This window comes from Patagioenas fasciata, chromosome 20, assembly GCF_037038585.1.
Source record: "Patagioenas fasciata isolate bPatFas1 chromosome 20, bPatFas1.hap1, whole genome shotgun sequence".
In the NCBI taxonomy this organism is placed as follows: Eukaryota; Metazoa; Chordata; class Aves; order Columbiformes; family Columbidae; genus Patagioenas; species Patagioenas fasciata.
This window is the reverse complement of record NC_092539.1, coordinates 11859936-11883089: the sequence shown is the minus strand read 5'-3', so window position 1 is coordinate 11883089 and position 23154 is coordinate 11859936. Positions and strand designations below refer to the sequence as shown.

Sequence of the window (23154 nt, the reverse complement as noted above, 5' to 3'; positions counted from 1 at the left end):
GCTGATGGAGAGCAAGACTCCAGGGGTTTTTCCCACCCTGTGTTTTGGGTAAGGTGGCCCTGAATATTAAAGATCCAAACGGATAACTTTGCACTTCGTGCTCCTTTTCTACGTTAGCACAGTACCTGTGCCCTCCGGCGGTGGCTCTGGCTCAGTCAGGAGCTGTCGGGCATGGCTTGCAGTTGCTCTGGGAAGGTGCTGCTGCACCCTGGCTGAACGCGGGACGAGCATTCGACTCGCGGGTTTTGAGTTGGTCTGGTCCCCCTCTTCCCTTTCACTAAAAAAGCAGACATGGAGTTATAACTACGAAACAAATGCTGCTCTAAAATGTCTTCTATTTGAAATGTATTATGTAAATCAGCAGTGTGACACCTGGAACCTACCAGTGGTAGCAAAGGCTTTTGTAGGATCTTCAAAATACTTCTGTATTCAGGGTCCAGCAGGCTGCTCCGGGGTGGGGAGGGGAGGGTTTGGTGCGGTGCAGCCGGCGCCGGAGGAGGTCGTATCTTCGGCAAAAGAGCTCGCGTTACGGTCAGTAAACCCCGCGGCCCCTCCCGTGCGCCCCGTTGCCCGCGCTGGCAGCGGTGCCGCGGCGTGCTCCGAGCGGCGCCCGCGCACAAGGAGGATCAGGAAGATCTTTTATGACTTCCTGAGAAATTGCTCTCCCCTTCAGTAAGTTTTTACAAGTGTCTTGGATGAAATTTTTAGGATTTTTCGAGGTTTTTGAGACTGTTAATAATACTACACAGGGCCTCAGGGAATGAGCAAGATGATCTAACAGGTTGTTTCCATCGCTTATTTCTGTGTCTTTTTGATTTAAGGATTTTCTGCATTTATTGGCTGCTGCTTCTCTTGGCCACTTTATACACTGTCGAGTGATTTTACCAATCATGGGTAATGGCAGAGGCTACTTGAGACACCACGTTGTCATGGAAACACAGTAGCATCTGGTCGGGTCTAACCTCTCTCTCTCCTGTATCAGCCCCCATGGGAAGCAGAAATTCAGGCCTTAAAAGTTAATCAATTTGATGTTAAGTTTTAGAAGTGATTTTCTTTTGGTTGCCTGGGTTTCCTGCTGGACGTTCTCATGCAGATTTAATTATTTACACTACTAATACTATATTAAAATTACAGCAACTAATTATTAGCACCACTAACACTGTAGTTACCAGAGCCGTCATAACTCCTATTAGCACTCCTCTTGTTGTTAGTATTATTGTTTGCTTGCTCGAAAGACTGATTTGATTTCTGTTTCAGTTGTCTATTGATGCAGCCATGGAGGGAAACTTTTAGCCTGCTATGGGAGATGCGAACCCAGAGAGAGCCGGGCGAGACCTTCGGGCCCGCGGGGCTCCTGAGCAGGAGCGTCCCTGCGCCCAGGAGCATCCCTGCGCCCAGGAGCGTCCCTGCGCCCAGCCGCGCTGTGACCCCGACTCGCGGCTCTTGCGCTTGCAGACCCTACTCAGAGCTGCTTCCCAGCCCCCTACACCCTCTGGTTTGCCTCCTGTTTGGAGACATATGACTCAAGAATGTTTTCCTCTCTTTTACTGGTGGTTTGGGAATCTTCTCTTTCTCTGGGAAGTGCTGACCATCATGTGGCCAGCAGCCTGACGCAGGCCCTTCACGAGTTCCGTGTCATGATTCAGTGAGCACTTCAGCCTTAGAATTCTGTTATATCCTCCTCCTACTCCCATTTAAGAACGGCAATATCTGCAGGTCACAAGGGAAGGAAAGCACCTTTGTAATAAAAGTGCTGGTGAGCACTGTTGCTATGGTATTTGTCTCAGACAGGCAATATGACTTCATAATTGGGTGCATAGAGAACAGTAGTTTCAGGTAATCTTTAATAATTTGCAGCTTCAAGGAATCCATGGGAACCAGAGCTTTTTGTTGTATTCAGTCCTTGTGAGTTGTGGTGTTTGGATCAGTTTACTGACGTTGCACACCCTAGTGAGCACATACTCTGGCATCAAAGGGCGGGCTGGTGCTGTGATACTTCAAACAGGGTGTAAAAACCCCAGACAGCTATTGTTTTAAATTGCCATTGCTGATTACAAAGAGGTACAAAAGCTCTGTGCTGGATGAGTGCTGCATCAGTAAGAGCTGAGCAGATTGAGGCCCATGGCAGGTTGTGTTATCAGAATCACCCGCTTCTTCCGCTTGCTCTTCTACAGGAGCTGCTGCTGCCGGAGAGGGCTGGAGAGGACAAAAAGTTGTAAAGGATTTGCAATACGAATGGCTTCTGGCAGACGAATACCGTGTCTCAGCTCGCTCAGAGGGGACAGCGGGCTCTGCTGCGCCTCTCTTGTCCTGGTCCATGGGAATAGGAAGTCTTCAGGAATTTTACCTAACAGTTGGCTTTTATTGAATTTGCTTAAACTCTGTGCCAGTAGTTCCTCACAGTGAGAATGCTGACAGACTTATCTCTAGTTAAATAAAGGAATTCGGTGAGGCATTACCCTCTAAGAATGGTTTATGCTGCAGGAGCTTAGTCGTGCCAGGACTGGATTAGGAAATGACAGATGCAACTGTAAGGCCCTGTCTCCTGTGCTCCCGTGATTAGATCAGGCTGTAACCTTGTGATACAAAATGGAATCAGTTTGTACCTCTAAAGCTTTCGGAGACAACTTTAGAATGTAAATGGGCTGTAATCAGCACTGTTGCAGTGTGGAGACAGCCACCTGTCTCTGAGGAGGGTGTTGGGCCAGCTGTGCTCAGCTGCAGCGCAGCAGCTCCCGGGGGACACGGGCGCTGGAGGCCCAGGCCTCATCAGCCGCCTCTGCAGCGGGGGCGCGGGGGACGCGGGCGCTGGAGGCCCTGGGCTCCATCAGCCACCTCTGCAGCCGGGGCGCGGGGGACGCAGGCGCTGGAGGCCCGGGCTCCATCAGCCACCTCTGCAGCCGGGGCGTGGGGGACGCGGGCGCTGGAGGCCCCGGGCTCCATCAGCCGCCTCTGCAGCGGGGGCTTGGGGGACGCGGGCGCTGGAGGCCCTGGGCTCCATCAGCCACCTCTGCAGCCGGGGCGCAGGGGACGCTCTGCTCACCATCTCATTGCTGTGACAGAAATGTATACTGGTTTTCTTGTGTAAACAGCAACAGCGTGGATGTCCTTGGTCTTGTTAAACTGCGTTTGCCTCTGTAAAATCTGCCTGTGGTTCTGCTGCAGCGCGGAGCTCCTGCGCCCGCTCCATGCTTTTCTGTTTCCTTGAGAGCTCCTGTTACCCTCTCTTCCCTTCTCTCTCCTGCCTCATGTGTTTCTGATCTGTGCCAGCCCGTGTAAAAGCCCAGAGAGGAGGAACACTCTGCTCTCTTTCCGTGCGCTGGTAAACCTCTTCCTGAGCCTTCGCAACCCTTTGGAAGCACACAAGGTACATTTCATACTTTCCAGGTACAGTGCATGAAAATTCTGCTAAGTAAACACTATAAAGTAGCTTTTGAGAAAATATTAGTCACCATTATGCAATTCCAAAACCAAAACCACAAATAAAGTGCTAGTATATTTTGTTTTATTGGTTGCGACTGCAAATACTGTGTACACAAAGGAAACCTTTGAAAGCCAACCAGCCTGCGATTGTGTGCATTTGACTCTTACAAGGCAATTTGTCTGGTAATGTCGGTGTTAATTTTTTTCATCTGGAATACACAGCTGATCCACCGGATGGTGTTTTCTGCAGTGTAGCTGAAAAATCCACACAAGGTGATTTTATTTTTTCTTCTGATTGGCTTATTCTCTCTTTTTTTTTTCTGCAATCTTACCTGCTCTTCTTTTTTGTATTTGCTGTTAAGTATAGTGAAAATAACGTTTTATACCCTGTCTTTTCACTTCAGAGCTTTCAAAGTAAATGTAAGCAATGTGTACTCCACTAAAAAAAAACATACGAAGCATCTAAATCCTAATTTTTCAGGCCTGCCAGAGCTGCATCTGTTTAAACATGTTGCTCATATGCATGTGTACGGTACAGGAAGCTGGAGTGCTTTTCAGAACTGCCCGCAGTTGTCTCTTTTTTATCCTTCTCTTTCTCAAAACAATTTTAAATCTACAAGGAAGGTCAGAGGAGGTCGCGGTTCCTGACCCAATGCTGAACTGAGGCTGCCTGTACCGTCTTTTTGATGCTCCGACCGGGTCACTGAACTGGGGGTTATTATTGGCTCCCTGTGTCTGTGCGGCACAGCCTACCCCAAACAGCTTCTGAATTACCACGGGCATGATCCTGTCAGGAAGGACGGGAGCTGGGAACGTCTAGACACGGCTCCCCGGTGCGCGGAGCCCGCGCCGCGGCTTGGCCCCGCGGTTTGTCCCCACGGTTTGTCCCCGCGGTTTGATCCCCATGCTTTGCTCCCTGTGGATTGCGCCCCACGGTTTGTCCCCACGGTTTGCTCCCCACGGTTTGTCCCTGCGTTTTGCTCCCCGCGGTTTCCTCCCCGCGGCTTGGCCCCGCGGTTTGTCCCCACGGTTTGTCCCCGCGGTTTGATCCCCATGCTTTGCTCCCTGTGGATTGCGCCCCACGGTTTGCTCCCCACGGTTTGCTCCCCACGGTTTGTCCCCGCGTTTTGCTCCCCGCGGTTTCCTCCCCGCGGTTTGTCCCCGCGGTTTGTCCCCGCGGTTTGCTCCCCGTGGATTACGCCCCACGGTTTGCTCCGGGGGGTGACCAAAGAATTTAAGATAAGGAAATCTATGGGCCTTACAACTGGGGAATTTTTAACTGCTTTATTGCTTTCCATAGATTCTAAAGCCAGCTGTCTGCTTTTATGAGCTCTTTAAATCACACATCACATTATCTCTGAGCTTCAGCTGCACTAACCTGTCCCTGAATTTGTACTGATTCTCCTTGACTTTATTATGTAGAAATGAACACCGAGGTATGATTTTAGGGTTGTATCGAAGGATTCTCACTGTTGGCAGAGCTCCGGCCCTCGGCAGCGGGTGGGCCGTCCTGTCCCGCGCAGGGCGGGGGGGTCACGGGGCCCTGGGCGCTCCTGGCCCCGCTCCTCACCCCGATGGGGCAGAGCTGCCGGAGAAAAGAGATTAAACCCGCTTCTAACCTCTCCAGCCCAGTGTCTGTGTGTTCGCCCCGGGTTTCACTGGGTTCTTTTAGGAAGCTTAATCCAGAATGTGCTGGCAACTTACTTAATAGTGGTATATCAAAAATTATTAATTTCATAATTCACACATTAACAAATACCTTAGTGTTTAGAATAACAATACAGTCATTTTGAACTTTATACTGCAGCATATTTTCAACAGAAAATGGGGTTGGTTTGCATCTAGTATTAAACTTTCACCCAGATTTGAAACAAATCTGTAACAAAATTTTGAAAGAGAAATGATTAATTTTAATTATACTGTTGAGGAGAAAATGCCGTGTGTTTCTCTGGAAGCAGCCGGGTGGCTGTTGTTGCCTGAGGAGCGGCGAAGCTGTGTGGAAGCGGGAGCGCTTTCCCTCGCCGCCCCTTCACTTCACCACTTTCCACAGGGACAGTTTTCTTGCTCTTCCACGTGGCCCCACCACCACAGCTTTACAGCGTGTGTGAGCTAATCTTTGTGTCAGTGGGAAAAAGACTTTCCAGACACTTGTTTCCCACCATTTTATTTCTTAAATGCACACTTTGTTTATATTTATAGTGTAAAAGATACAATTATAGCACCTGAGACAGTAGAGCTCCGGCTCCATTGCAGTTGGGCGTGCAGGGAGAGCTCGACACAGGGTGATGAGGACACCACTTTGCTTCAAATGGAGCAACAGCTTTGTTCATCACACCTGTTGTGAAGTCCACTTGCTCTCTGGGTAGAACATGAGTGCCCTCTTTGTCACGGAGCAGAAAACGGCCTGATACAGCTGCAGCCAACTTTGCAGCATGAATTAATTTACACTGCAGTTGTTAGTTATATGGAATTTAATAACAAAAGGAAAACAACCCAAAGAGATGATACTGCATGTGCTAATTAGCTTTTGAAAGTATCAGTGGCATTAAGGAAATGACAGTCCATGTGTTGCTCCCAGCCATAACCCTTCAGTTAAACAATTATCACACTTGTACCCAAGCCACAGACGGAGGATCGCGTGTGAATTTGTAGGAGAGGTGCTGCCGTTTACCCTCGGGAGCGTGGCCGCGGGTGCGTGGCCGGGCTCCGGGTCTCAGGCGCCGAGCTGGGCGTCCCCGCAGCTGGCAGGTGAACCTGCAGTTGTCCAGGAGCAGCCCGGCTGTCCCTCTGCTCGTGTCCCCGCAGCTGGCAGGTGAACCTGCAGTTGTCCAGGAGCAGCCCGGCTGTCCCTCTGCTCGTGTCCCCGCGGCTGGCAGGTGAACCTGCAGTTGTCCAGGAGCAGCCCGGCTGTCCCTCTGCTCGTGTCCCCGCAGCTGGCAGGTGAACCTGCAGTTGTCCAGGAGCAGCCCGGCTGTCCCTCTGCTCGTGTCCCCACGGCTGGCAGGTGAACCTGCAGTTGTACAGGAGCAGCCCGGCTGTCCCTCTGCTCATGTCCCCGTGGCTGGCAGGTGAACCTGCAGTTGTCCAGGAGCAGCCCGGCTGTCCCTCTGCTCGTGTCCCCGCGGCTGGCAGGTGAACCTGCAGTTGTCCAGGAGCAGCCCGGCTGTCCCTCTGCTCGTGTCCCCGCGGCTGGCAGGTGAACCTGCAGTTGTCCAGGAGCAGCCCGGCTGTCCCTCTGCTCGTGTCCCCGCAGCTGGCAGGTGAACCTGCAGTTGTCCAGGAGCAGCCCGGCTGTCCCTCTGCTCGTGTCCCCGCGGCTGGCAGGTGAACCTGCAGTTGTCCAGGAGCAGCCCGGCTGTCCCTCTGCTCGTGTCCCCGTGGCTGGCAGGTGAACCTGCAGTTGTCCAGGAGCAGCCCGGCTGTCCCTCTGCTCGTGTCCCCGCGGCTGGCAGGTGAACCTGCAGTTGTCCAGGAGCAGCCCGGCTGTCCCTCTGCTCGTGTCCCCGCGGCTGGCAGGTGAACCTGCAGTTGTCCAGGAGCAGCCCGGCTGTCCCTCTGCTCGTGTCCCCGCGGCTGGCAGGTGAACCTGCAGTTGTCCAGGAGCAGCCGGGCTGGGCGCCCCGGGGCTTTCCCTGGCTGCGCTGCCTGCGCCGGCCGGCGCTGGTGGGAGCAGCTGGCAGCACAGCTCCAGGGCCTGGCCCTCATCTGCTGGGGTTTTCAGCACGGGCAGCACTGTAGGTCAGTGTATCTGGCATCTGTTTTTCTTACCTCCTGTAATAATCGTGTAGCAAACATTTTAGCAAACATTTTTTTAAAGTTGCATTTGCCTGTGAATAATCCTATTTAAGAGTCTTTCTCATGAACTCAAGTGCAGCTTTGCATGACAACAGAGGATGCAAGAAAAATTGGTCTGCTTCCCTTAAGGCAAGTGTTTGCAGAGAAGTATGTTGCTCAGCTGTGACCTGCCTGTTGCTGCTTCAGCCTGTTATCCCTGGGATGGGAGTGCATGTGAAAATAAGGGGTGTTTGCGAGTGCCGTCCCGCTCACCCCAACAGGCTCTCTCTGGCCTGGCTGGGCCCCGGGCGTCCGGCAGCCTGTGCTGCGGGCTGGTCACCCACTGCCGCCCCAGGCCGTCCCGAATTTTATGGGCAAAGCAAGTGGCAAAGTAGAGCTGGGCAGACGGACCCAGCACGGACCCGGAGGGGCGTGCGGCCGAGCCCCCGCGGGGCCGGGTGCAGCTCCAACTGGGCCCGCTGGCGCAGGGACGGAGGCGTAAACCTGTCTGCTAAAACACTGTGCGAACCAAACACTTTGACAAGAGCAGTAGTAGTTAGAAAGAAGAATAATGGAACTAGACATGCTGTTCTTCCCTTCACAATCTTCCTTTTCTCTTCTCACTCACGTCTTTAATACATATTCAGAAGTAACCTGAGTTGCAGCAGGTTCTGTGTGGGTTACTCGCCATTGACTACAAGAGCCAGCTTCAGCAGACGGTGCATTTTAAACATGTTCTCTCAGTGCTGCTGCTTCGCAGACCGGTCAGCATTCTGATTAGACGATTTTCAGAGCATCCAGGTTCTCAATTAGCAGCATTCGGAAACATTGAAACAGCACATGTAATTTCTAAAAATAGAAAGAATCTCATCTATTAATTTACTGGGGGCGAGAGAGCGATAATATAGACAGAGTTACAGCCCTGAAGAGTTTCACGTTGTGCTTTAGTCTCTCCAACAAGGTATATAGAAGGTTTTGTCTCTCGGTCTCCAATCTGAATTTAATATTCACTCCTATTGAATCAGATTCTTCAAAGTCTGCAGTAAGCTGATTCTTTGTTCATTTTAACATGAGTGAACTTAATTTTTCAGGTTACAAAGGAGCTTATGATAAGTAGTTGTGAAGTTAAATAGAAAACCCAGGGAGCAATATTTATGAAGAAATGTGGCCAAATGCATTTAAAATGCAGAATATTCAGGACCCTGCTAACAAGAACCCCTCCTCCGCTCTCTGGCCAGCTGCAGCAGCTGCTTTCCCGTTTCCAGGTACGGTGTCAGCAGCAGAGCGTTTGTTTGGTGACAAAGGAATATAAGTTGCCGTGGAGATTTTTAATTAACTCTTCCCGTGTAGCTCTGCCTGCTTATCATTTCAGATTTTGGATATTGTTCTTCAGAAATGTCTTCTTAATCTCCTCACATTAGCATTTCAGCAAAGCAGTGTTTCCATAGTGCACCGTTCATTCCACCTTTTTTTAAAGGAACAGTCAGTATTTACTGTCATTAACTGAGCCTTGAAGAGCAGAAGAATCCTGGAAAGGGAACCTGCACGGCTTCGGCAGCTACAGCAAGTGAGAACTCTCCCTGTGACCAAGAGCAGCCGTGGTGGCGACTTCCCTGCCTTTAATCAGACTGAGACCCCTCTTAATCACTTCTCATGATTTGTTCTTGTCAATAAGCTAAGGTGATTAGATAATTTGGTGAGGAATTTGGGTTACTCAGACTCGTTTATTTAATGCAGTAACATTAATTTAGCAAATAACCTTGCAGAATCTATTAAACTTGCTCCTTGCCATTTTAGAATGGCTGATTCTCTCAAGCAAGGGAGTAAAGATGCATATTTACATACATAAATAGCGAGGATCCCGCTGGAGGAGGCAGAGGGTGCTGCTGCAGCCAGAAGACGCCTCCCTGTGCTGTTCTTTTAGAAGTGTGAAATGTGCTGTCACAGGACCCCTAACGCCATTGAACCAGCAGTGGGATTTAGGGGCTGGTTTGGGGGTTTTTTCACCCAAATTATAAATGTCATAACTGCTTCCAAGAATATAAAATTGGAAGCCTTTTCTGCCCTGAAAATGGAGGGATGAGTTTAAGCAAGTATGATTTACAGATACAGGTTAATGCCATAAGCTAGAGGGAGCTCCACCACAACGAAATGCGCAGGTTCGGCTTCATTTATCAATGTGCTTTCCTGGCTTTGTCTGCTTCTGAACATAAAGGACCCAGTTTTATTGCAGATATTATCTACACCATTCTGTGATATGGATGTTATTGTTTAAACTGTTGCTGAGACGTCAAACAGCTGAAACCCTTCACCAGCACCATATTTATGCGAAACCTTTTGATAAATACACAGCTCTTTTTGTTCACCATCACTGTCTTTGTCTTCGTCTTAATGCTCAGCCATCTTTAATGAAAAGGCACCCTGGATGAACCCAGAGCACAGATCGCGTGGGGAGCCCCTCTGGCGCCCGAGCTCTGCGGGTCCGTGTCCGCGGCCGTGCGGGAGCTCTGGGCCGTCCCAGCCCCCGCCTCCGCAGGCACCGGTGTCCCCGGCTCAGCTGTTCCACAGCGCTCTCCCAAGCGGTGTCCACCTCAGACTCCTCCTGCCGCCAGCCTGGTGTGCTCCGCGCGGGCGGGCACGGGGGCTTCGGAGGACCTGCGCTGCAGGAGGAGGGGCCGCTGTGGCTGGATCGTTAGTAGTGTGTTTGCTTCCATCGAGCATCTCGGAGACAGAGTAATCCATTAAACGTCCCAGTAATTCTGCAGTGAACTTGTTACCCATTTCATAGTATTGGCTAAAGGACAGTATTTGTCCGCTATTATTATCAGACACAATTTCTGTATAATAATGATTTTTAGCTTGTTCGCATCCCCGCCTCACCTCTGGGTGCTGAGATTTCCTACCTGCGCTCGAGGTCCTTCTTTCTGACCTCCTGGCCCTTGAGCTCAGCAGATGCTATTGCTCCAGTCATGGAGATAGTAAGAAAGCACCTAATATCTTCTCATTGATTTCTGTTAATGAAATACCACTTCGCAGAGAAAGCAAAGGCTGAAACCATCAAGGCTGGGTTGTGGCTGTGTGCCTGAACTTTATTTTTGTCTGTATTGGGTGTGTAATTCATGGTGAATCATTTACTAAATGAATTTGGCCTCTCTTCTGTTTGTGGAATGCCCACAAACAAATTATGACCTCATTCCACTTTTTAGAAATGATATTATTGTTTTCTTCTGTGAATTTAAAAAACTTTAAAAGGTAGCAGAGGAGCTCCCTGGTCCCTCTGCACTGGCGCGGTGGATCGCGCCGCCGGGGCGCGGTGCTGCGTGGTGGCCAACAGCCGTGGGCTTCACGTGGGTTTCCAAAGGCGCTGAACCCTTGGGCGTTGCTGAGCGCGGACCCGCGGCAGAGCGCGCACGACGGGCGCCTGCAGACAGTGCGCAGGGGTCCATCTAAACGGCATTGATCCTGTACTTTCAGTGTTTCTTCTCCGGGTTCTGAAGAGTGCTTGAACGAGAAGAGCAGGACATCTGTATTTCCCATTTCTTGTGGGAGACATGGACTTGTTTCTGCTCCTGGTATGAGTTATGGTGAACTTCCTGAGTTATTCCTTACACATAGGTGTATGGTTGTGCAGCATTTTTTATGCCTCTGTGTTTTAAAAAAGAAGTCGGAGTGCAAGAATATTTGGGGGAAGCCAGAAGCGAGCACATGAAACCGAAATATTGAAATTTTCTAAGAAGCTGACAAAAAATTGCTGCTTACGCAGGCACAGCGTCCTCTTCCCAGGAAAGGAAGTTGACCAAAATTGTCATGAAAAACCAATGGTGACTTTTCTGGGGTGATTAAAAGAAAGAAAATTAAAAGAGGATGGAATTTTAGCTTGAGCCTCTCATGTTGGACATACCACCTCTATACCCCTATACCTCTATACCTCTATACCAGCCCTCTGTAGGGTGGGAGCTCCAGTGCCGTGTTGCGCTGGTGCGGTCCCAGGAGAGCACGGCACGGAAAAGGGGCCTCCGTGCGGCGTGGGAAGGAGCCCGCCAGGGTTTGCGGTCTGGGCTGTTAAGCTCCGTCTTGTGAAATCCTCAGCAGGATCAGTGGCCTCACAGCACTGGGCCCGGGTCTTTGTGAACGTGTCATCGAAGAAGTCTGTCCTGAGAACCTTAATAACGTTATCGTCGTCCTCGCCACACGCTGCGCACGTGTCTGTGACGCTGCAGAAGGCTACCATGCATAATTAAATTGCAGTTCTGTTTTGTACTGTTTTCAGGAAAGAGGCTTTTGAGGCCAGATCCAGAAGGTACATGTAGCAGATCCAGTTTGTGTTACAGGTTCAGTGTCCATATAGGAAAGAAATAAAGACCTGCCGTGGCTTGTCAGGAGTACCAGCTCAGAAGCTGAGGTGCGAAGCGTACGGTGCAGATGTAGAGTCTGTGTCGTCCCTGTGTCAGAGGAACAAGGTGTCCCCACAGCTTTTCTGCCTCTCTGTTTTCGCTGTGTCTCATTGCAAGTTTTACATTATTTACTGATAGAAGTCTCTTTTTCCAGGGGAATTGCTTTCTGCAAAGCTGCGGAGTCAGCGGCCTGCAAGCAACAGGGACAGGCAGGTGTTCCCCGTCCAGGTGTTTTGCGTTGTTATGACCCTGTGTACCCTGTGTACCCACAGTACAGCACCAGATTTGCTGGAAACATGGCAGAGGTGAGTGAACTAGACATTTCTGGATGTCCTGCTTCTCACAGGCTGTTTGCAGGAGAGCTGGTGCCTCTCTGGCCGTTCCTGAGTAACCTGTTGTCCCCACTGTGCCGTGGGTCCCGCCCCGGGTACTCTGATCAAAAGGTGAAGCTCCTGCCAGCTCGGGGGGCTCGGCTGGGCTGGCAGAGTCCAGATGGGCTCCTGTGTGCCGGTGCTGGCTCCGAATCCAGTAGTTACAGATGTGTCTATTGGTCGGAGATGCTTTCATTTCTGATTGGAAACACTAGCTTCAGAAAATGTTGTTTTATTTGGGCATCTTGTTCATGGAAGGTGCAGAGCCTCTGTTGTGGCACCTTTATTGCATGCTGTTCCTCCGTGGTGTGTTCGTTATACAAGGCTCTGTCCCGTGAAAGCAGAGACATTGGTGCGTGGCTGATGTTGCACCAAAGTTGTGGAACGCTTCTTGTCTCCACGACTGCGGCGCAGCTGTGTGTGGTTCGAGGTTTTACCTCTGACATCTTCGGTCACCTGGGAGGGAGATTCCCGCTGTGTGAAACTTTGCTACCCAGCGAGGAGGTAAAAAAGAGCATATTTGCAAACACCAGCTGCTCTGGGAGGGGGCAGGCGTTGTTACAGGGGAGGTCGGATCCTGCCCACCCTGTTCCGTGGCTCTGGGCGGGTCTTGGCCCGGGGCCCTGGTCCCAGCGCGGTTCTGCCCAGACGGGCCGTGCTGCAGCGCCCGGTCCCGGCGGGGGATGCAGGTTTCGGCAGCGATGGTGGCGACCGCGGGACCGGTCTGTGCCGCCGCCTCACGGGGATCAGAGCTTCACCTCGGGGCTGGGGGGAAGGCGATTGTCTGGTTCAGTGGCTCCTGAGCGGGCCCAGGATGAGTGGCAGACACTGCTCAATAAGTATGCAAGAAATGTTTATCCTTCTGAGAACTCTGACTACAGAACTGGCATTAATTTGCAGGTCAGGACATTTGTTTCCAGCAAAATGCCTGAACTTGTTTCTTAAAGGATTTTAATTTCTGTAACACAAAAGCAAAATACTTAATAGTTTGTAAATATCCTCGAAGATCACACACAGAAGAGGACTTCTTTTGAAAGTGGTTTTTCTCTCCCTCTCACGGCTTGAAGTTAACTTTCCAATGTAGATACTGTAGGAAAAATGGGTTTGGTCAAAAGTGGCAAAATGGAACTTGTGCTTTCACGGCAAGCCAGGGCTGCTTACGGGACGTTACCAGCGTCTGTCCTGAGACTGCGCCGGCCTTCCTCGCAAATGCAGTGCAAGGGCAGAACGTGGTTTCTGAGCTCCGTACCACTGATAATCACTAAAGCCTTTTAGCTGAGAAATTCTCTTGATGTTTTTCTTTATTTGCTCTTTAATATTGAATGTTTAATTATTAAGAAGTTCTTACTGGCAGTTAGAATTGGTTATCAAAGCCATGGTTTTGGTGTCACAGTTTCGGATGGCTGGGGGAGGCAATAGTCTGAAAGGCTTTCTAAAAGGTAATTCTAGATTGAGCTGTTTGACAAGCTTCAGGTTGTTTTCTGCGTTTGCTGAAAAGTCCTGCTCAACACCTTTGTGAACTGCCTTAAGACAAGAAAAGAAGCTTTTAAACTGTGTTTGTTTCTTCGGCATATATGATACTGCCTTTGCCTTCTGGTACGACCACTTGGGATGCAGCCTCGTAACGCAGGTTTCCTGTCACACTGGCACCTCGCAGGTTGCCATAGTGACAGACGTAAGAAACATTGCTTCAGAAATGCTGGTTTATTACAGTTAAAGTGCATCTTGAAAAAGGTTCAAATTTCAAGTTACTCCCTGTGTTCTGTGTAGGAATAAGCAGAATTATTGGCTTCTACTGATCGGAGCGTTTGCAGCTCCCGTCGCCGGCGCACGCTGGGGAGGATGGGGCCGCGAGCCGTGCGCTTCCAGCGCGTTTCGGTGGAGCGGCCGGCCTGCCTCTCTTTCTCTGCAGTTCTGCACAGCACGCTTGGCTGCTTTGCTGCGTTCAGAACTGCCTGGGCTTTCAGACAGGCTGGGAAGTGCTAAGTCACTGCCGCCTTAGATGCGCTGTATCTTTTATTTATAAAGGGCATCTTACTTCAGACTCCATCGATTTTGTTCACATTAATGTAGAAGAGATGCAGAGGGGGACATCTGGGGAGATTTCTGAGGTATTCCTGGCTATGTTACGTTCCAACAAATGAATCAAATAGGAAGCATTCCGCGAGCCCTCGCAGCCCGTGCCGGGCGGTCTCTCAGGTCTCAGATGGGCTTCCCAGGCTGCAGAGCTGGTCGGCGTCCTCTGCCCCCAGCGCAGCGCCCAGCCGGGTCCCGCACCCCACCGCTCCCTGGCCAAACCCCCCGCTTTGCCTAGTAAATAGGAGTAAAGGTGCACTGGCAGGGGAGGAGCTGCGGCACAGCTTAGAAACAGGTGGATTGAAGGTTTGCTGGAGGAATGTTCAGCTCCTGAGAGCCGTCTGGCCACAGGGCTCCCCTTCCCTGCCGAGGGTCCCAGTGGGGACAGCTGCCTGGGGACAGGCAGCACCAGCAGCGCTGCCCGCCAGCCGGGGAAGGGCTTTCTTCACCAGGGTCGGGAAGGCCTGAAGTGTTTCAGCTCAGGTGTTTGAAACTGTACATTAAAGATGATGAGCTGGTTCTGTGCATCCACCCGAGCAGCAGCTGCACTGCAGGGCACCTGGAGCAGGGGGTCACAGGTACGGAGAAATGCTACATCTTCACTGTCTTGAAAGCTGTATCTTTCCATTCACTGTTCAACGTCACTTTGCTGTACACAAGTGATAAGCAGTGAAACCAGTTTGAAAGTGCAGTTCTTACCTCGTGACCATTGCTGACTGCGTTTAAAAAACAAATCTGAACCACCCACAAGAAGAGCCCTTATTACTCCCACGGCCGATAGTGGCCCTGTCCCGAAGTTCATTTATAGGAGAACACTTGGCAATTATTAATACCATTGTGATCAGTTGATTGACTTCCTGACCTGAGAGCTCTGCAGGACAGAAAATAATCAGTTTGGTGGCAGGTGGCTGCGGAGGCTGGAGGCAGCGTTCGCGTCCTGCGCTCTTGTGCTTGCGGTTACAGTTACGCCAGCAGCCCATACTAACAGTACAGTCACAAGTCAAATGCTGATATCAAGCCTATCCAGCACCCTCCTCCCAGCGCGGACGGCCCGGTCAGGTCCCTTCACAGGAGAACAGCCTCACTGTTCTCACGGCGCCTTCCTTCCCGCTGATGTGACCCCGTGTTCCCGGGGCTGGGAACGGGGATGAGTTACTCTGGAGTTCCCTCCGTGCACCCCATGCCGTGCATGTTAATGGGCTTCGTGTTAGGGAGATTAGACCTCTTATTTTGCTTCTGGCTCATTCCTCATCTTTCTGCTTAAGCAGACACAACTCTATTTCCATTGAACACCAACCTTCAGTTACCAAGACAAGCGACAAGCACCAGCCCTGGATGAATTCTTGTCTTGCATGATTTTGTTTTTCTGTCCCTCAGCTGGCAATTGGGCAAGAGGCAGTTAAGATGTGATGCTCCAGATGTGCTACGGCTGTAGAGAACAGTAAAAATAATTGACATGGGGAAAACATCCCTGTTTTCTCATCTGGAAAAGGCTGAACCTCTCTTCTGTTGAATCTTTAAAAATAAGAATAAAAGGGAACTGAAGAGCACAGGCCCAGGCTGGCACAGGCAGCGTTTACAGCGAGCGGTGACGGCCGTGGCCACCAGTGAGTCCTCCGAAGCGTGGGCCGGTGTCTGAGCTGTGTCGTGGATGAGGTGGACACAGAGCCAGAGGGTGTAATGTGCTCCAGCTTGCAGCAAAGCCTGGGGAAGACAACCTGTATCAGGAGTTACAGAGGGGCTTGCTGTGAAGAGCAAAGGCTTTGGCATTAGGAAAGGTGAGGCTAGTTGAGGATCTAAGTCTTAAGCTTAAGCGAAACTGCCCTGACTTTCCTCAGGTGTGGGAAATGGGCTGAAAGGAAGCAAAATGTGACAGCCTTTGTGTCTGATGGTATTCTGGATACCCTCATGCAAAACTTGTCTTTTATTTCCTTATATCCCTGCATGAAACCACACGCTTGTGGTTTGCTGTGTAATTAGTTTTGGTGCTGAGAGAAGACAAGAGAACTTCTTGTTAGATGGATTAAAGGGATCTGCGCTCTGCACCGCTTGAGTGACAAGAGCCATGTCAGACCGGTCTGCTGTCGAGTGGGAGCAGCGGGAGCGCAGCCGGAGCGCGACGCTCTCCCGCCCGCAGCCGCGGTGCCGGGGTCGGGACAGCTGCGGCAGAGCCGGCACGAGCCCGTCCTGAGAGCAAACAGCCTGGTTCCTCTCCGGCTTGGGTGGAGGTCTCCTGCTGGCACTTGTGTCTTCCTACCAGGAGAATCAGAAGATGTTTTCAGGTCTAAAAGGGGGACGGGGAGGAGGTCGGCACCAGCTCTGGACGGGTATTTCCTAGCTTGCAACCGCCGTTTCGGAACAGTGTTTACATGCAGTGTGCAGAAACAGTAATTCTTGTAGAGTAAAAGGGGATGGAAAGTAAAATATGATGAGAAAAATGGAGCTCCTTTGCCTGTGGCGCAGTGTCCGTGTGTCCGGAACCCAGCCTTCAGCAGCAGCTGAGGCCAGAATGACAGACAGACGAAGGAGCGAGAGATTCCTGTGTAGTTTTCAGTTCCCAGGAGTTCTTCTAACACCAGGTGTTGGCACAGCTGGCACCATGGGAGACTGACCATCCGCTCTACCTCGGTTTCTTAATCCTGCTTAGTTCATTAAGATTATCGGCCAAAATAGCTGGTTCCCCGCTTCACAGACTCTAACAGCATTCCGGCAGTGTCACGTTTGTTCAAGATCCGTATCCTTGGGGTGCTGCAGAAGTAAACTGGTGAGGAATGAGTGCTCCAGATTTGGATTCATAGACTTCATTCCATGCTGGCCCCATAAGCCGTCAGCCCGGCCCCGGCGTGGGCGGAGCGGGGCTGGGCTGGGCACAGGAGCTCACGGGGCGCCGGCGCCGCACCTCCCCGGTCCCAGTGCCCAGGGCCCCGGCGCGCTCCCCACGCACATGTGCAGCTGCAGGCACAGGCGACCGTGGCTATAAAAGCATCGGCAGCGCTCAGGCTGCAGATGTGCTGTGACCACATCTGCCCGCGGGCGCCGGGTGCCTTATGTTCTGCAGATCCTTGTGATCTTTACCTGTTGTGAATCATCTTGTACCCAGACTGTCAGCTCTCCAGGGTGGATTGCACTGGTGCAACGTCAGTGGAGCTGCAGCTGAGAAGGGTCATGTGTGGCTGAAAGATGTGTGCCAAAGCAGCGCGGAAACGGCTGTGAAACGTATCAAGAGTAATAGGGCAAGAAGGGCACAGAAAGCAATTTAAATGCTCTAAAGAGGAATGAACAGCTGTGTAATACTGATGCAGGAGACGAGGAAATAAATCATTTGGTGATGATCAGCAAAATAATGGCATGAAAATAACCAACAGTGTGACCACAAAACCAGACATGTGCAGAGGGTGAGGCTCAGCATCGCAGCATCACAGCCCTCCGATCGATAGCGAGGGTGTTGAAGCTGAGGATTGCATGCAAAGCTGTCAGGGCACATACGGGCCATAAAATCCACGGTCTTTGGTTACAAAGTGACAATTGTCTTTCTCTCTCTCCTTTTTTTTTTTACACCTTACTCTATGACTCTGAAATGTGGACAAGTTAGTACAAGAACATCAGAGGGACCAGAAATCATTAATCAACAATACCTCCAAGCTGTTACGCTTATAAGTGTCAAGATAAAATAATGAGTAATGATTTTCTGCAGTACTTTTCCACAAATTGTTTTAAAAAAATACTTAGAAAAATATTAGCTTTTATGGGCTGCACTTTTTTCCTAGCTGAAAGAAACAAATACATTAAACCACAGTGATATTTTAATGGACAGATGCAAAGCGCGAAAAAGGGATGGAAGCTGTAGGAAGATCTTGTGTGTAGCGAGTGACAAGCGGTCAGGACGGCACATTGAGAATGGCTTTGACGTGCGGCTTGCAAACCAGAGGAGAAGGGCTTCTGCTTTCGTTTGCTCTGTTGTGAAGCAGCCTAAAAATGAAGAATTGTGATTTTTAAGAGTCTTGCAGCTCACAGAAGCCTTTGAAAAACCGACGGACACCAGCCTGCAGAAAGCTTCTTTTCCATGAGTTCTCCCGGCTCTCCCGGCGCGCGGCTCTGGCTGGAGGCAGCGGTACCGGCAGCGCCGGGCGCCCGGGCGGCTGCGGTGCGGTGGATGGACCCGCAGCGCTCCGCCCGCGTCCTGCTCCTGCCGCCGCCGCTTTGTCACCTGAACACACAACGTCTTGTTAGAATTTTCCACACCAGGAATTTCTTCATTGCACTTGAGATGAACAAACACCTCAGGAGAAATAGTGTCATCATGAAAGGTCAGAGCGGTTCCCTGTGAAACGTCTTTTAAAGAAAACTTTGACAATATCGGGGTAGGTCAGGCAAACTTTTAAAACTCAAATAACTGGGAAATTGTCAGCCCACTTCAATTAGATGATCTTACACTTACGTTATCACCTGAAAGAACACTTAGTTATTAGTATTCTGTGAATGTGAAAGCCAGCATTTTGTACTGTTAAGGCGTGGCACTGAGGAGGAGAAGGAAGAGCCGGGAAGCAGCACCGGGGACAGAAGCGCCATGGCCCTGCGGGGCTTTGGTGGGCGTTTGCTGCCCGTCCTGCCCGTCCTGCCGCTGCCGCTGTGTCCCCCGGCGCGGCTGCCAGGGCTGCACATCTGGAGCGCCGCACATCTGGGGAAGCAGACGTGCTCGTCTGTGCGGGGCACGCGGCCGCTCCCCCACGGGAAACCCCTGTGCCAGTCGGGGGCCCAGCGGCTCCCGCGCGGTCCCTCTGCAGCGTCACCTGCAGCCACGCGGCAGGCGCAGATCCCACATCCTCATCTCGACATTAAAGAAATAGATTTAATTGTCAGCCCTCTTAAACAAGCGTTTAATTCCATTCTGTGGGGACTAAAGACACTCTTAAATAATTGAGCAGCTAAGAGATTGGTTATTTCTGTTTTCATTGCCCATATTGATTTAAGTGTAGTTAATCCCTTCAAATACCCATGTCGCGCGGGGCCTGATGGCTCTCTTTAGGGCAATATTGTTCCTCTGGCTAGATTATTTGACATCAAGCATTGTAATGTCACAATAAATCCTTCACGTGGGCTGTTCTTTTCAAAGAGAAGTACCAGATGGGGACGTTGCCTCTCACATCAAACTCTTGGTTTTACTGGTCAGAAGTTGGGCTTGTGAATAATTTTCATTACATTTTCTTTTGTGCCTCATAAAGGCTGCCTCTGCAGCAGTGACATTAAATAATCAGAAGCCAAATTAAACAGGCATGTGGACATAAACCAAGGTGTTCCCCTCACTGCAAATTAAATGTAGTTGTGTGTAAAATAATCTCATTTGGGATATAACCCACTGCAGCTTGTGGGATGGATTTTACAGACAGAAGCGGGGATGGCTGAAACCAGGAATCAACAGACATGTTTTACAAGTCATTGCAACTTTGATTTTAGTGAAGTCCTTTGTCTGTCTGTCTGCCTTGAGCTTGAGCCAGTTAGCTGAGAGATGCTTCACTTGTTACGTACAAATGGATCCAAATGGACCCAATACATTTTTGTTCTCTGAAACTTCCCTTCGTTGATGCAGTCGTCTGTGTTTCCCCCTTTACTGTGCTTTTCATCACCGCAGAGCCTTTAGAATAGCCCTGGTCCTGGCTGGCAGCGGTGGTCGTGTTTCCATTGCCGTTCTCGCTGTCACCCGGGAGCGCTGGTCCCAGTGGTTCGGCTGACGTGGTTTTCTCCTCTGCCCACGTCGGCTGTGTCAAACGTGCCTTGGGACGTGGCGGTAGCAGGAGTGGGGCTCACGATTTCGGCCTGTGCCCTGGGGAGTGAGTCACTCCAGTACCAAGCGTCTTGACGCTACCTGCACCAACCACCTTTATATTAACCAAGAAAAAAGTCATTCTTAATAATAAGAAATTCTGCTTTTATTACTGCTTTTTTTAGTAACCAGATGTGTATTTGAATTTCCTGAATTTTATGCATCATCTGGGTGAAGCATCTGGATCCCTCTCATTGTGCAGCCTTTACTGACATAGAATGTTCTGGACCGGCACCAACGGGAAGCGGGGCCGGTGCCGCCGTCCGGCCCAGCGCGGGCAGAGCTCTGCTTTCCCACAGCGGAGCGGCGAGGTCTCGCTCGGGAGCCAGAAATGTTCCTGTGTTTCACCTGCCAAAGCAAAACTTGGGTTTACCCTTGAAGATAAAAGTAAGTTTTCACAGCCGAGGTGCAGCTACAGTGTGTTTGTAGCTGCAGATGCAGGTCCTGTCCCTTTATCCTCACAGCAGTAAGGACCGAGCAGTGGGAAGACTCTTGCAGCAGTGTTTTTGATCGTTTTGATGTATCTGAGGCTGTCATCCGCGCACAACCTCCGTGGAAAGGGTCCCCTCCCTTTTCTGCCATTTGAATGATGTTTCGCTTCAGGGGTATTCTCTGAAAAGTCAAATTATGTGTTCTGTGTGATGCAGCGCACAATAAATGCTGTGAACTCCTCCCCTCGAGCAAGCCGAACAATCCCTGCAGACCTGTGCAGGCATCACAGGCCCATTCTTAATATTCCAGAAGTGACTTTTACAGCCGGTCTGGTTACGCGGTATGTTGTGCGGTCGCATTCTTCCTCCGAGTGGTCAGACAGGAGCAGCCGCCCTCCCTGCCCGCGCGCAGCACCTCGGCTCGACCGCCCCGGACCCCCAGCCCCAGAGCACGCGTGGGGAGGAGCCGCTGGGCCCGGTCGGTGCCCGGAGCGCGGTGCGGGCGGGCGCTGAGCGGGGCCCTGCCTGCGCGGGGCGCGGTGGCAGCCGGAGCTGCACCCTGGCTGGAGGTCGTCTTAGCCCGGACAAGTTCCACAGGCACATCGCGCTAGATTGCTGCTCTTCTTCCACAGCGCATACGATTTGTACAGCATCTAGAACGTGACACGGTTGCTTCAGCACAGCACCGCACTTCCATCCTCGGTTGCACGAGACAGACACGTTTCCTTTCTTTCCCAGTTCTGTTCGGTTACTTTGAGGGCCGAGGGTGATTTTCAGGACTACTTTCAGATGCAGGAATAAGTTGGACTTCATATTTCAAAGGTAGAAAATGGTCTCCAGAGATATGTGGAGGTCTTTGGATGAGAGATGCAGGGAAGGGAGGGTGGGTCACATAGTATTAAGCAGGGTCTTTTCACCAGTCACTTTGGCAGTGGATCTGGTTCCTAAGAGATCCACAGCAAAATGCAATGTGCATTGGCTCCTGCGTGGAGGATGGACACCTGGGGCTGGGCCCGCGCTGCACCCCGGCTTTTCGTACCTGAGCTCTGTGCTGGACACAGAGCCCTTGCAGCTCCTCTGCAACAGCACCGCCACAACAACACCGCCACAACAGCACCACTGTGACAGCTCCTCTGCAACAGCACCGCCACAACAACACCGCCGCAACAGCACCACTGTGACAGCTCCTCTGCAACAGCACCGCCGCAACAGCACCACTGCAACAGCACCGCCGCAACAGCACCGCTGTGACAGCACCGCTGTGACAGCTCCTCTGCAACAGCACCGCCGCAACCACACCACTGCAACAGCACCGCTGTGACAACTCCTCTGCAACAGTACCGCGGCAACAGCACCGCCACAACAGCACCGCTGTGACAACTCCTCTGCAACAGCACCGCTGCAACAGCACCACTGCAACAGCACCGCTGTGACAGCTCCTCTGCAACAGCACCACTGCAACAGCTCCAAATCAGTTACAGGTTTGCTCAAACAGATTGCGTAAGGAATTGATGATTCTTACTGGCCTGCTTGGGGTATTCACAGCATCGTAGCATGCCCAACACTTTTTTTACTTATTGATTGCCTTTATTCCCTTCTCTTGCCACAGAGCTGCCCTGAGCTCTTTCTGGGTGGTCAGAACAGATCTGGGATCTGCAGCGAGGCACAGAAAGATGTGCAGTTCAGTTCAGTCTTTCTTATGTGCGTTCAGTCACTTTTTTTCACAGTCAGTGTTAAGAAATACATGTTACTGACAAATGCTGCTCTTATTAGGTAAGAGTTTACATATTTGGTACATTTTTAAATGACGTTTTAAAGAAGTTTTCTTAAGATTATGATGGAGACAGTCTGTCAGAAGGCAGCGAGCGCGGCGAAGGGGAGCATTCCAGCAGCATTACCGGGGCCTCTGCCGCCGCACACCCAGCGCGCAGGCTTTGCGTCGCTATGCCCAGAGGTGTAAGAATAGCTGTGAACAGCTAATAAGAATCAATGCTATTGGAGACATCTGTTTCAGTTTTCATTTTTCAGTGTTATTAGTGCTTATTGGTACAAGGCTCAGGAATGCAGCCAATCCCTTTGAAGTGAAGCGTATTGTAAGGCTAGAGGCATTGTGAGCCTTGTTGATGACCCTGCGCGTAACCTTTCAATTAAACATCCCTAATGCAGGGAATGAGAAAAGACCTCTCTAAAAGAGGAGACTGTTATACTGAAAATCGCGTTGCTGGCATTTTATTATTAATTTTGGATTGTGTAAAGTAATCTCCAAACAAATAACAGCTCCTTTCATTTTTCAAGATTCTTTAGTTTTCGAAAAAATCGGTGACTCTGGTCATGGGAATGTACCACTCTTCTTTTATTAGTAATATATACTAAAAATCCTTACTCTGTGTACAGTACAAGTCACCAGAGAAAAGGGCTGTTTTCCCTAAACCTAGAAAATAAGACGGAGACGAACCAGAGCTGCAGGCAGCCATGCCCTGCTTTCCTCCAGAACCAGTCCCCGTCACACGCAGCTCCAAAGCAAGCCGGGATCAGGACGGTCTGACTTGTCAGTAAACTGGTCTGCATGAACCCCACAGGTGAGCAGTTCTGCAGCGGGTGGGGGGTTGGAGCAGCCTTGGGAAGCTGCTGTGGCAGCCGGCCCGGCCGGCAGGGCTGCTGGGCCCCGGGCGCTGGCACCCGCTGCGCCCGGGCTGGCTACAGAGAGTGTCTCAAGCGCCAGGGTTGCGGCATCCGGAGAAGGTGTCTGGGCCATGGAGGAGTCTGATGCTCAAGTGGCCTCAAAAGATGGGACTCTGGTACCTGACTGAACGCAGTGCTGCCAAGCGTAGGTGAACAGAAGCGGGACCAGCGGGACCAGCCTC

General features: G+C 51.0%; 1 protein-coding gene across 2 annotated transcripts in view; it reads left to right on the top strand.

The window, feature by feature from the left end:
• LOC139829505 (uncharacterized) overlaps window positions 1-21158 on the top strand; it is a 37593-nt gene extending 16435 nt beyond the window's left edge. The window contains exons 3-4 of one of the 2 annotated variants that reach the window (XR_011741998.1): window positions 11746-11896; window positions 15416-21158. Coding sequence is in view for 1 of the 2 variants with exons in the window: in XM_071817242.1 (XP_071673343.1) it covers window positions 11746-12907 (1162 nt within the window). In the remaining variant the exon portion in view is untranslated. Of the gene's footprint in view, window positions 1-11745 lie in introns of both variants that reach the window. The other variant, XM_071817242.1, reaches the window with a different exon arrangement.
• Window positions 21159-23154: the final 1996 nt, after the last annotated feature.